At 38.1% G+C, this 12374-nt stretch overlaps 1 protein-coding gene across 2 annotated transcripts; it reads right to left on the bottom strand.

The window, feature by feature from the left end:
• Nucleotides 1-24: 24 nt before the first annotated feature.
• Nucleotides 25-7550, bottom strand: LOC111248235 (epoxide hydrolase 1-like). 2 transcript variants are annotated; one of them, XM_022804499.2, is made up of 8 exons: nucleotides 7338-7550; nucleotides 3247-3400; nucleotides 2745-2996; nucleotides 2079-2291; nucleotides 1832-1964; nucleotides 1352-1560; nucleotides 836-1067; nucleotides 25-353 (listed from the first exon to the last, which is right to left on the bottom strand). In XM_022804499.2, exons 2-8 carry the CDS (start codon nucleotides 3398-3400, stop codon nucleotides 110-112), a joined length of 1437 nt encoding a protein of 478 aa, XP_022660234.1. In that variant the 5' UTR covers nucleotides 7338-7550; the 3' UTR covers nucleotides 25-109. The 2 variants fall into 2 exon arrangements, with proteins under 2 accessions (XP_022660234.1, XP_086833840.1); XM_086977714.1 differs by lacking the exon at nucleotides 7338-7550 and adding an exon at nucleotides 5045-5193.
• Nucleotides 7551-12374: the final 4824 nt, after the last annotated feature.

Genomic DNA, 12374 nt, shown 5'->3' with positions numbered 1-12374 from the left:
TGTATAACAGAATTCCAGGCGATCTGTACTTTTGGTACCCTGTTTTTATTAGGAATTACATAGAGCTTGTTGGCCACGCTGTTATTTCTGCTCATTATCCTTAATCTAGTTAAATGGCCCTAAATCCTTTGCTAGCGTGAATCTCTTCTGGGTAGGTTTCTTCAACTCCTTGAACAAACTTCCGGATGTCAGCCTCAAGAGCATTGGGTAATTCGTAAGCAGCAAAATGTCCGCCGTCCTTGTGATAATTAACCATTGTTAGATTCGTATACGTGTCCATTACAAGAGCCCGTGGGGCGCATACTAGATCATGCGGGAACACACTATACCCAGCAGGAATTCTCACAGACTGCCTGTAAACAAATAATGATATATTAAGTTAGTTCAAATAAATAACTTTTAATTTTTTTCGTCATACACTGTGGCTATTTATTTTATAACAACGGGTCCTTGGAATAAGCTTTTCGATGCACTATCACGTACTTATCCCATTAAATAGTAGCCGTGGTGGGTCTTGCTAGGCTTATCTAAGTCTTCTCAAACAAATCTATAAAACAGTATGGCAACCATTTGACAACTCGCTTCTGCTAGTCTATCATATGTAACGCTGGTTATCTTTCCCCCAGTATCGAGATTATCGAATCTTAAATATTGGACATTTAGATATATATCAACATACGTATGCCTTTAGTCTACCCCAGATGTGCGAGTTTTTCGTGTGGGTTAAGCAACAGGTTTCGGTTTCACTAAGTTTTCTATAGATAACGCATAAGTCAAAACAAAAAAATTCTGATGTTCCGCGGAAATAAATGCGCTAGTGTTCTCGACAACTTACTTGAATAGCTGCCTCGTTAAATGAGAGGAAACGTTTTCCTTGTAGTATCGTTGTGAGGATACGATTGATCCAGACGAGTAATAAACCATCACATTAGTAAGAAGCTCGTCGATGGTGAACTTGTTGGTTAATCCTCCATCTTCTAAAAGGCGGAATTTATCACTGGTCCACGTTGAAAACTTCTCCAGAATGTACGCAGCTAATCCAGCTGGCGAGTTCAGGAGTGCAAAGCCTAAAATACATGTTTTTATCATTGCAGAAAATAAGAATAAGTTCAAGCCTATTAGATAAAGCCTATCATATATAAGCTTATAATATGACACGCTTTATCTAACGAAGATATTTAATTGAGCATATTGCAATGGCGTGACGTTTCGTTCTATTCTAATTGGTTGGGCACAAATAATTTAATTAAGCACGCAAGTTTCATCAAAATCGACTAGATTTTTGGGTGGCTAGACTCATACGCTATAACCGCATGTCCCAATGGTTTATATATACATGTATTATACTTACCGATGGTATCGGGCTTTGTAGACTGGATGTGGAAGTAGCCTGATTCGCGTATAAGTCGGAAAAAGAATCGGCTAAAAGGTATAGGCATGCAGAATGGCAATTCGCCATCTCCGACAATGTTTGGGAACCACGTAAATGCAATCAGTTTCAGTAACGTCCATGGGTTCTGATAGTTCTGGAATACGATATTGACGTGGAGTCCACGTAGGCTATGAACATGTGTAAACATTGATTAGTACAGGGGACGACCAAAATCCGAATTCTTAGAAGGGTACGAGTAATTAGCTTCAAAAATCAATGCCACTGTAGTCAACCTAGGGCGTGTAATGCACCAGGATATCCAAAGAGTAAAAAAATATTATCGTTAGAGAAGCAAAGTAGTTCCACTTCGGCCTTGTCATATGATTCATTTGAATATTTAGTTTTATTGATTTTTTTGAAAGTTCATCGGAATATGTGAAACAATATTAGAAATCCTACCTGTCGGGGTAGAGGACTCCCATAGCATTTACAATCGCAGCTCCCCAATCCCCGCCCTGTGCGTAGTATTTGCTGTAGCCAATGCGGGACATAAGTTTTTTAAAGATACGCGCTGTCGTCAACACGTTCATGCCTGTTTGGAGCATTGATGACAAATCAGTCCTGTTTTTTAGCACTATTACTTGCACTTTTGTTATTGTATACGTAGTGATATGAGCCTCTGGTTAGTAATACAAACAAATCTGACCTTGCTTCCTGGAAGGCTCCGAATACCCATAACCAGGAATAGAAGGCACGATAACATCGAACGCGATCTCGTCAACCGGCTTGGAAAGTTGACCCGCGATTTTAAGGAACTCAACAAAGGAGCCTGGCCAACCGTGAATTAACAAAAGTGGAATAATCTTTGTTTTGTTATCTGTCTTTGTTGGAGCGCTGCGAAAGAAGTGAATCTTGATACCTGAAATTAACATAATTCTCGTTTACAACTTTCTGTATGTTCACCGTTCGGAGGTATGTATTGAAATTCACTTACATTAAATGTGAAAAATTAAGGAATAACATAACTTAAGGGTCAGGTACAATATTCAGTTTGCTAATTTTATCAGCTCGTTGTGCAAGTATGGTTCGCCAGCGTGAATATAATTACGCTCCTTGTCTATAATATGTTTAGTTACGCTTACAGTAGGAGTACTGATGCTAAAAGATTTTAGCTCTAGACTAAAATAAACAAATATGCCTTGAGATTTGGCATGCAATAGCCCGAGGGCTATAACATGAATAAAGACACCCACCAAACAATAGTATCATTCGTCGAATTTATGTTACATGTAGGTAGGGTGTACAATGGACCTGCTACTCAACAAGGGACTACCGAAAAATGGTCTTCAATAATCCAGTTAACATGACTCACCTTCAATTTGGGTCTGATAGTGTGGGTAGGAGTTGATTGCAGCCTCGGCCTTCTTAAAGTCATATTGGTTTTGCCAGTATTCGATGATCTTCCGGAACGAATTTGGATTTACGCCGTAATGATATCTGGCATCTTCCAGGGGTTCTACCCATTTCGTTCGCGCGAGCTCCTGCTTGAGAGAAGTTACTAACTTATCATCAAACGACACTTTGTAGTTGTATATTGCCTCATCATCCCCTGGTGGTGTAGTTCCTATAAGAGAATATACATTTACAGAACGTAATTGGAAACTAATTAAAAAGTATTACCTACGATGATACGACGCTATGTAACAGTTTATGCATTTTCATGAAATCATAATTTCACAGAAAACAAAGTGCCCCTTGTGGATTAAGGTGGGCGGCTGCTAATCTGTTATCCATCCATACCCTATAAATTTTACCTACTAATAGCATGTTTCATGTCAAAAAGGAAGTAATGAAGACTTTATGCGCCAACCAACCTTTCTTAATAAGAGCCGGCCCCCAGTAGCCCGTTTCAGGCATATTCAGGGGTTTGATTGACTGTTGGTACCAATAACCGATACCAACGGCTACAAACCCTGCGAGCAGAGCTGAGAAGAAACCCAGTTTGAAGATACGCACAATACAACCCATCTGTTCTCATTAAAGGTCACATAAATACAAATAAACAGTATATTTAATTTATTCATTATCGCCTAACTCTGACGTCCATTTGCTCAAGAGGGTACAAAATGGGTGTAATGGCTCCTTGACAGATATATATGTATATATATATATATTCACCTACAATTGAAAGTTATTTATGTACTGTATACTGTCAAGACACTTTACCACACCTCGTACGTACATCACTTGATAAACGATATGAACATAAATAACTTTCAATCGTTAGAGATTACTTATATAAAATGCTAGAAGTCTAAACAAAATGTTGTACCCAGTGACACAACGTAAAAAGTTTTGCCAGGAAGAGATTTCAATTGGTCGGAATTAATTTCAGTATGTGGAGAAGAAACGAGCATATGCTTCCCGGATTACCAACGAAATTTCTATGGATTGGACAGTTATGAAGACTAGCTGATTTTTCGCTCACTACTGAGTCAGAAACGTTGTATATATATTTTAAAGGTTTACAATTTATTTCAGGTGTGAGCTGAAGTTTACAATGGAAATCACCTATTGTGGTGTTGCTCAATGGCTGTATATTTTTCATTATACCTAAATAATTGGGTGTCGAAAAATTCAACAGATTTTCAAGATGAATTCTACTTAATTTGAGAATTTTCATACTGTTATTTAAGCCATATCTATATATATATATGATCACCCTGTGTGATTCGAACCTTTCATTTATATTGTCATTTTAAGGTTTGCTCATGATACTGCTAGATATTTACTCTGCTCCTGGTGTCGCCCTGAATAACTGTCAAATCGACTAAAGTGTTGTCAACGAAACAATGTAAATCGAGAAGCGTCAAATTAGAAGTGTGATGCTTTCTTTGGTCTTTCGTCAATTATATCCCAAACACCTATTGCCGCGAGGCCGGCCACAGATGAGATGGTCTTTCGAGTTTTGACAATACTAAGCTAGGTTGAGCCTTTCAAACTGTACTACTAGATAGCACGCCTTCCAGGTTATTGTCCTAGATAGGAAGGCGGTTTAGACAAATACCAGTTTCAATTGTGGGTTAAAACTGATTTGCAGATACTCCTTTCAGCTCGGCTGGACAAAACCTCATTGTATCCTTTCAAAAGTCTTCTCAGTACTTGATGCTATAGTAACAGCCTAACAAATAGCATATTAAATGTTGAGAAACATATCAACATTTACGCCTTTGAAAACACAACTAAAGTTCTTCTCTTTCTTAGTTTCTTTCACTTCCTAGTTTGCCTGCCAAGCAAGGTTGGTTTGAAGTGTCAACCAAGCGAAGTTATGCGAAAAATATAAAAAGTTACTAAACATTATTGAGGTTCAGTGTATTGAAGTTCGTTCCAACTATCGTTTTAGGAAGTTTTTGGGTAGAAAGCTAAAGGCACCTTTCTAGAAAACGTTGTACAAAAAGACTAATAGGTGGTGAAAAGTTTCTGAGGAATGCTAATTATTAGCCTGTATGTAACACTCTCTGAGGTGGTATCTGAGACGGTCCAGTACAAATAACTGGATACCCAACTCAAACTATTACTGATTCGTATACGTTAGACACATGTATACTCTTTGTGCCAACTGAAGCAAAAAACTGTAACACTAAAAAATCCAGATTTTCAACGATCGCTTACCTTAGTTTCGAATATTTGAACCTTTATAAGGATTTCTTTAAGAAAACGTTTCCGTAGACTGTGAACTCTCAGAAGACGTAAAGCTAAGTCTTGGAAAATTTCCATATAAAAATAAATCTTGAAAAATTTCCGTATAAAGCAATGTTTCGCAAAGTGTTGCTATTGCCGAAAGCCTTTTGTGGTACGATAAGGTGGTGAACTATTCACTAACCACAATAAGCAAAGGTCGCTACGAGATCCATTTATATATTATAGGTCAATCATTAAAATCTTAGGTATGCTTAGAGGCTTAAATAGAGAGCTAGCTAAATTAGAGAGTTATTCAATTGAGGCAACATGGTTTTCTCTAAACCAATTGTGGCGGTGGCAGTCCTTAACGGCAGAAAAGTGTAAAGCGCCCTTTTGCCAAAACGAAATAAGGTCGTAATTGTATCTTCGGTTTCAAGCCAAAAGTACCTCAACGATGAAGCTTCATTGAGCCCGGGTCATTGCAAACTCGATTCACTAGTTTTTTTTTCTCCTTCGCAAGTTAGGAGTTCATCTAGGATACACACATATCACACGATAATGAGTGAGAATAGCTATTTCCATATGTTAGTTAACATAAGTTTAACCTAGCTTACTCTTATTACCCAATTATTAACGAGACAATATACTTTTTTAATGAATGTAGACGTTTGCAGGAAGGAAGGTTGTTAAATAGCTCGTGATATCTGGATCTATTTGAGCCCGTTCGCCTTTTTCTTTGAACTGCATCGTAGTTCAGATATGGTCTGGTGCGCAGTGGTCAACAGACCATACTTAGCCTGTCATAACTTAAATCACGAAGTTTCTATTCGAAAGTCGCCCATATGAGCTTTTTTCCGGTTGCCAAATACCAAAAATGTCAAACAAAGACAGCTACAAGCTGCTTCCTGATTATCATATGCACAAACTTTGCCGAATGTAGCATAAACACACACAAATTGTTCAAAATGTTTTTTTCATATATATATATATATATATATGGGGGAATATATAAAGCGAAAAGCAGGCGATGTGTCGGGTTTGGGCAAGGGATTAGTACAGAAGCGCTATGTTTGCTTTACTCAGTAAATATTCTGTTTTATGCAAATGGTGTTGTATTTTGATTTCCGTAAATGATGTCTTTGAAGCAATTGATTTTTGGTACTTGCTAGCTTCTGTATATTCGGTCTATAGCAGCAAGTATATTTTATGTGCTCATATTAAGTGAACGTATCCATTAATGAGCTAAAAGAAAAGCGGAGGACCTATGACAGCAACAGGAGCCCGTTTTGGAAAGAAAGGAGGACCTATGATTCTCTCCCAGTAGCTGAGAAATTCAAAAAGCGGAAATTTTTGACTTACCATATTAATATTGTCAAGCTTATAAATATTCTTTAGTAAGACCATTACGAAACCCAAGAAGCCAGTATAAAAGTCACACCCTTTATGTTTACGAAGGTCCCTGAATATTAAAATAGTATTAAGGAGTACGTTCTTGACTGAGAGATTCAACTGAGACGGAACGCGACATTTTTTTTTTGTTACAGTAAAGACATGTGATTATTTGATTTTTTTTGCAAAAATTGTCACTCATGAGGATAAATATACTCACTAATGACCTATCAATAAAGTGAAATTAAATAAAGCTTATTCCTTTTTTGCAAGGTGTCGCGTAACGAACTCAACTACTCATTAAAATAGCGAAGATTCGTCTCCCAAGACATACTACATTATAATATTCCGTTTCCATTTCAAGTTCATCAAATTATTAAGATTTGAATCTTTCGTTCTTAGTTTAACTAGCAAGCTCACAGCAAATTTGCTGCTATTACGTTGATCCATGTTGTTAAGCTAATTAAGTACTTCGTGATAATATACGCATAGCTCATCTGAACATATTAAAATGTTACGCCACAAAAATCCAGTAAGCGTTTCCCTGTTGGAACTTTCAACGACCTTTATTTATACTATTGGATAGTTTCTACATATGTATGCAGTAGTTGGTACTAGTAGCCGCAGCTGGTCTCCAGCGTGCGAAGCCGTAAGTGTCTAGATTAATGTAGGCAAAAGAAGCCGGTAAAGTAGTTGTATAGCATTGAGATGAGAGGTGATTCGGAAAGTTTATCCAGGAAACGGCCCTTAATATTATAGTACAGCTTATATATATATATATATATATATATATATATATATATATTATGTGAAATGATGTCTCACCGTGCTTCTAGATTTGTAAGCCTTTAAAGGATTGGAGAAAAAACTTTCTACAAAGTTAACTGCTACTTACTGCAAATACAGTGCAACCTCTATACCGTCATGTAGATCACATCCAGCGCCAATTGCGGTGCGTGACAGCAGGCAAATTAAACGTCACCGGGTTGCCGACTTGTTCTAGCTGATTCGTGTTAGTTGACCTTCAACGCAGCTACGGACGACTCCGCTCCACCGATCGTTAGTGGACTTCCTCTTATAGTTGATGAACAGTCGCAAAAAACGGATAAATTGGTGCCCAACAAGGGAGAGGGAAGGATCGACAAGTTAAGGGGGAAGTCACAGGACACAGAGCTCTTTTGTGTAATGTCGGGCTTATGGAGCTGTGATGACAATGACAAGCACCAGTAGCAGAAACGCCAACAAAAATAACTAAAAAATCGACGACAAGAATGGACATCACTAGAATCGCCCCACAAAGCTGCGAGACTTGACTATTTCTAGCGAGGGCAAAATGGAGATAGTAGCGTACAAGCCAAGAGTGACTCTCCTTGCCTTTAGCAAGAATAAGAAGCGAATGGGCCAACCACGCTATTAAAATGCCCTTAGTTAAGAGGACAGATCCGGATTCACAAACTGCAAAACACATCGGTAAACGATCGACGGCAACAGTAACAACTATGAGGTTACGTGAAGACATTCATAATTACAGCGGCATATAGGCTATCCTGTAACTTTGGACAAACGGAACGAGATTTCTTATCGTTTTGTATAGTTCTGAATTGAAAAGCAATCTTCTTGTTAAGAACGTTGCCGTATAACTTAGGACTTTGGTTGGCAAGGGTTTTTTACGCATATGTAATCTCAATTTTGACAGGAACATGTAGTGGCCTGGGGTTAAGATACAATGCAATCTACAAACTTTTGCAATTGCTTTTATGTTTGTCTCGCGATAAAAGGCAATCAAAAATTTGGTCAACAATACCCATTGTTTTTGTGATAGCACAGCGGGTAACGTGTTTGCCTACTAAATTTCTGGCCATCATCGAAATTGGGCGTGCTCAGGGGAACCAACCGTCTGAAATAATTCTTAATGGCAATATTGTAGATAACTATTTGAAATAACCTTTTTCTTGGTGACAGCCCTTATAGGCTGAAATGGGGGCACTTACTCTTTTTGCTCGAATTATCGAGACGAACAATATCGACGGTTGTTTGTACTCCGAAAATGTTACCACTTTTTTGTTATATGTTGTTTTTATACATTGTTGCCCCGTGTATTGTTGTGCCCCATTTCTATAGGTCTTAAATGAAGAAAAATACTTGATAGTTAACGAGACATAAGTGATCGGTTCTAGTGTATTTTAGTGCCAAGGCAGGACGACCTTATTACAGCTGCAAATCATACGGCAACTGTCGGACTATGACAGTAAGTTACGTCTGATACGGTTGCTCCATAATTAGACTATGGCTAAGTTGTAAAACCTTGATTAAGTAGAGAGGAGTTTATTTAATTGATTACCGGGCCATTGCCCCTATTAAGGAGCAATAGACCTCATATTGAAGGGCAATCGTTGTCGGTGCTGCTGTGCTGAAGACAACCTACTTACTAGTCAATGACGGGATTTTTTGTCAGGTAATTTAAAAAAATCTTGGTTATCTGATGCAAAGTGAGTAACCGCCCACGTCTCAACTGATCTAACAAAATAAATCATATGAAAGAAATTCTTGTTGAAGGACCGCTTTGGTGAGGCCGGGTACTAAGTTATTTACGTATCATGTTAAAAAAATAGCGATCTTGGCTAGTTACTGATAAGCATCTGCTTCTAAAAATAGACCCACGAGGAACTTCACCTTACATCATCTACTTTCTAGTGTTATGCTTTACTGTGCCGCCTTGGGGTCAGTGGTATCGTCAAGACAATTCTACAACGAGAACCTCTTTTCGTATAATGTCCACCAACGCTATATGTGAAGCAGTTTGCTAAGAAAGTATACCATTTCCCTACTGCTATTCCCAGCCGCACGCTTCGTCTGAAGCACGTTTCTACACTTAAGAATATCAATTTCCTTCATATATATATATATATATATATATATATATATATATATATATATATATATATATATATGATATATGATGACATAGAATGAGATATAACAAAAATAATAGTTGGCTATGACCGGAGGATCTGATTAGGCATTGATTTTATTTAGTACTGCATATAGCCCAGTTAGCAACCGCCTTACCGATGATCGCTGAAATGCACTAAATGAATTAAACCTTGTAATACACCTTTCGCTACTTTTATCTTCACTACATATTGCATTACTCTGGATGCTGCATATCTAATTTTTCCTATACATAATAATTTTAGTTCCGTTAACAATCAACGTTTACGCAAACTTTGGCTTGCTAGCGTACTTAATGGATAAGAGTCATTTTGGCATTGGTATATCCGCATACTTTGGGCGGAAACTGCGTTTTCGGTAAGATCCCACTTTTTACGTCGAAGTTAGAAAGAAACTTATGTTCTAGAATCCGAAAGATGTTTATTCTCGTCTAGTGACACTAATTATCGCAGCGTAGGTATTTTCGATTTTGCTTCAGGCCAAGCGTGCAATTGGGAATGGCAGTAGAAAAATAGTATACTTAACAAACTGCCTCACTTATAGCGTTGCTGGACATTATACGAAAAGAAGTTCTTGTTGTAGAATCGCCATGACGACACCACTGAGCCCAAGGCACAGTGAAACATAATATTAGAAAATAAATGATGCAGGATAAACTTTTTCGAGTCGACCGTCTTTCAAAAACCGGCGCTTCTCAGTAGTTAATGCCGAAAACCTTCCCGAGCTGCCAGTCCGGCCGGTCAATTGATTACGGTAAATTTCGAAATTCTGCCGCGATTAACAGTAGGTACTGCTGCTTTACGAGTTAGAACTGTGACGTAACGCGTTGATTTAGAGGTAGTTCAACTGCTAACGGGCACAGGAGGACGAATTTTGGACTAATAAAAATTACCTATCTGTACATTTCTTTAAGCCTTTGGGTGATACTTTTTTATGTATGATTGATCATGTGAGTCTAAGTCTAATGTATGGGCCGGGTGTAGGCCTCGACAGTCACACCTTTCTGCCAAGGGCATTATCCATGTACTCCGATTCTTAATATTTTCTTACGTTTTTCTCTGAAGCAGGCCATATACTAATAGAATATCACACGTCCTTTCTTATTTATAATCTCGCAAAAAAAGAAAATGGGTTTTATTTATGGGACGAAAATACAAAAGCACCTAGAATAGAAACACATTCAAATAGTGTTAAATACTTACTAGACATACACACTATTGACTTGCAACCTTGTCCACAAAAAAGCCAGTGGTAAAATAAAGCTTTAGAGACCGAGTCTCTGTCGAAACTTACTCCAAGGCTGTGTAATGACTCAGCTTTCCTTTTTAAAGCATACGAAAGTCTGAAGCTTAGTACTGGCAGTACGATAAGATCAAACACGATTCCCCTAACAGGGCAATGGGGCTTACGACAACGGTGAGATACTGAACAAACGAACTTGGCCCATGGATTAACAGAAGTGAAGACACTCTCAGGCAGTCTAGGAAGTAAATGCTAAATCCTGAAATAACTGAAGTCCATCGAAGACGTAATCGAGAAAGTCGAATCTATTTAGATACGATCCCTGTATTAGTACACGTTAATTTATACACGGTAGCGCTCTGTAGTAGTATATTTATTAGGTAAACTGACCTACTAGTAAAGCAAAGTTCAAAAGTTTAAATTTTAAAGTTGGCCAAGTTCGCTTGTAGCAGCCTGACGTTTCGCGATAATCTTGCCGAATACACTTGTATTCCGTACGGGCACGAATGCCTGTACACGTATGCCTAATAGTATTTTAGGTAGTAGGTCTAGTGACTTACCTCGTTATTGGTCGAAGTGATCGTTCAATGACGTTTTGCCATTGGTCTTTGTTTCTCTACCACAGCCTAGCGTAACAAAAGTTCTGGCTTTGACAAAGTGCTTACATGTTTAGTGTCCTACACACGGCCTTGCCACCGGATATCATTTCAGACGATTGGTGTGTTAGCACGAAGCAGATTATGTCGGCACCTAGTCTCGAACCTCCAACATTTTGCGTGGTTCTATGATTAATAGGCAACTATCTCACCATTACACTATCTTTGAGTCGGTAGCAAGGCTGAGATCATAAACCAGTTCGGCACATATTGTGAAAAAATGTGTCTGTTTACATAGCTGGAAGGATGGCGATGACTTTAGGCATTAGATTGCCAAGAAACGTGTTCGGAAGCAGAGGGTGTCAACTCTAAGATGAGAAAGAAATGCTACCATATACCAACCGTGTTGCAATATACCTTCAAGTTTAAGTGCGTACCCATTTCCTTGCTAGAAGCAGCTGGACGCCAGAAGAATCCAAGTGCTAGCGAAGGTTGAAAATTACATGCCTTCTCCACTCTGGAATATTAACCACCTTTAATTTGCATTTTGTTATGTGGGAAACCTTATTCCGCTAATAGTCGATAACTTCACAGAAGTTGTCAAAGTTAATACCTGGCAGTTTTTCTGTTGGTCTGAACGATACCTTGGAACGCTTAGCAAGAGAACTATTCGTTACGTTATATATAAATACCATGTCAAAAACTTAATTGTAGGATTATAAATGTTATACGGTAACATTTGTACTCATACAGGTACGTTTAATTAGCGTAAATACCATTTGCTACGGCAAGTACTTGACTAGATTATTATTTTTTCTATCTGTTTTTTTAATGCGTTATTTGGTTATCGCGTTCTTTGTATGAAAATACGGACATTAAGGATTCACTTCAGTGCCCCACTACTGTTCACCCATGTTTAGATGAATGCGTAAAGACGAACCCAGTTTCAGTAAAAAAGTTAATTCCCTAAATACGTCAGATTGTCGGGGGCAAGCAATAGAGCAGCACAGTGGAAGCAGGCTGGGTAGGCTCAATACCGAAAGGTCCGTGGATTAAATGTGTGCTCTGCTATTTACCTTTTTTTTTTTTGATACATTTTACTTCAATATGTGAACCTTCATATGAGTTACTTAATAATATAT

This window comes from Varroa destructor, unplaced genomic scaffold, assembly GCF_002443255.2.
Source record: "Varroa destructor unplaced genomic scaffold, Vdes_3.0 BEIS01000001.1, whole genome shotgun sequence".
NCBI classification, from domain to species: Eukaryota; Metazoa; Arthropoda; class Arachnida; order Mesostigmata; family Varroidae; genus Varroa; species Varroa destructor.
This window is presented reverse-complemented; position numbering and strand designations above follow the sequence as displayed.

Excerpts from the sequence above, each read along its gene's own strand:
- LOC111248235 (XM_086977714.1), bottom strand. The coding sequence starts at position 5,149 with ATGGAAATTTTCCAAGACTTAGCTTTACGTCTTCTGAGAGTTCACAGT. Across the intron at positions 1,561-1,831 it reads GGAGTCCTCTACCCCGACAG|CCTACGTGGACTCCACGTCA; the intron begins GTAGGATTTCTA and ends ACATGTTCATAG. Across the intron at positions 354-835 it reads TTAACGAGGCAGCTATTCAA|GCAGTCTGTGAGAATTCCTG; the intron begins GTAAGTTGTCGA and ends ATTTGTTTACAG.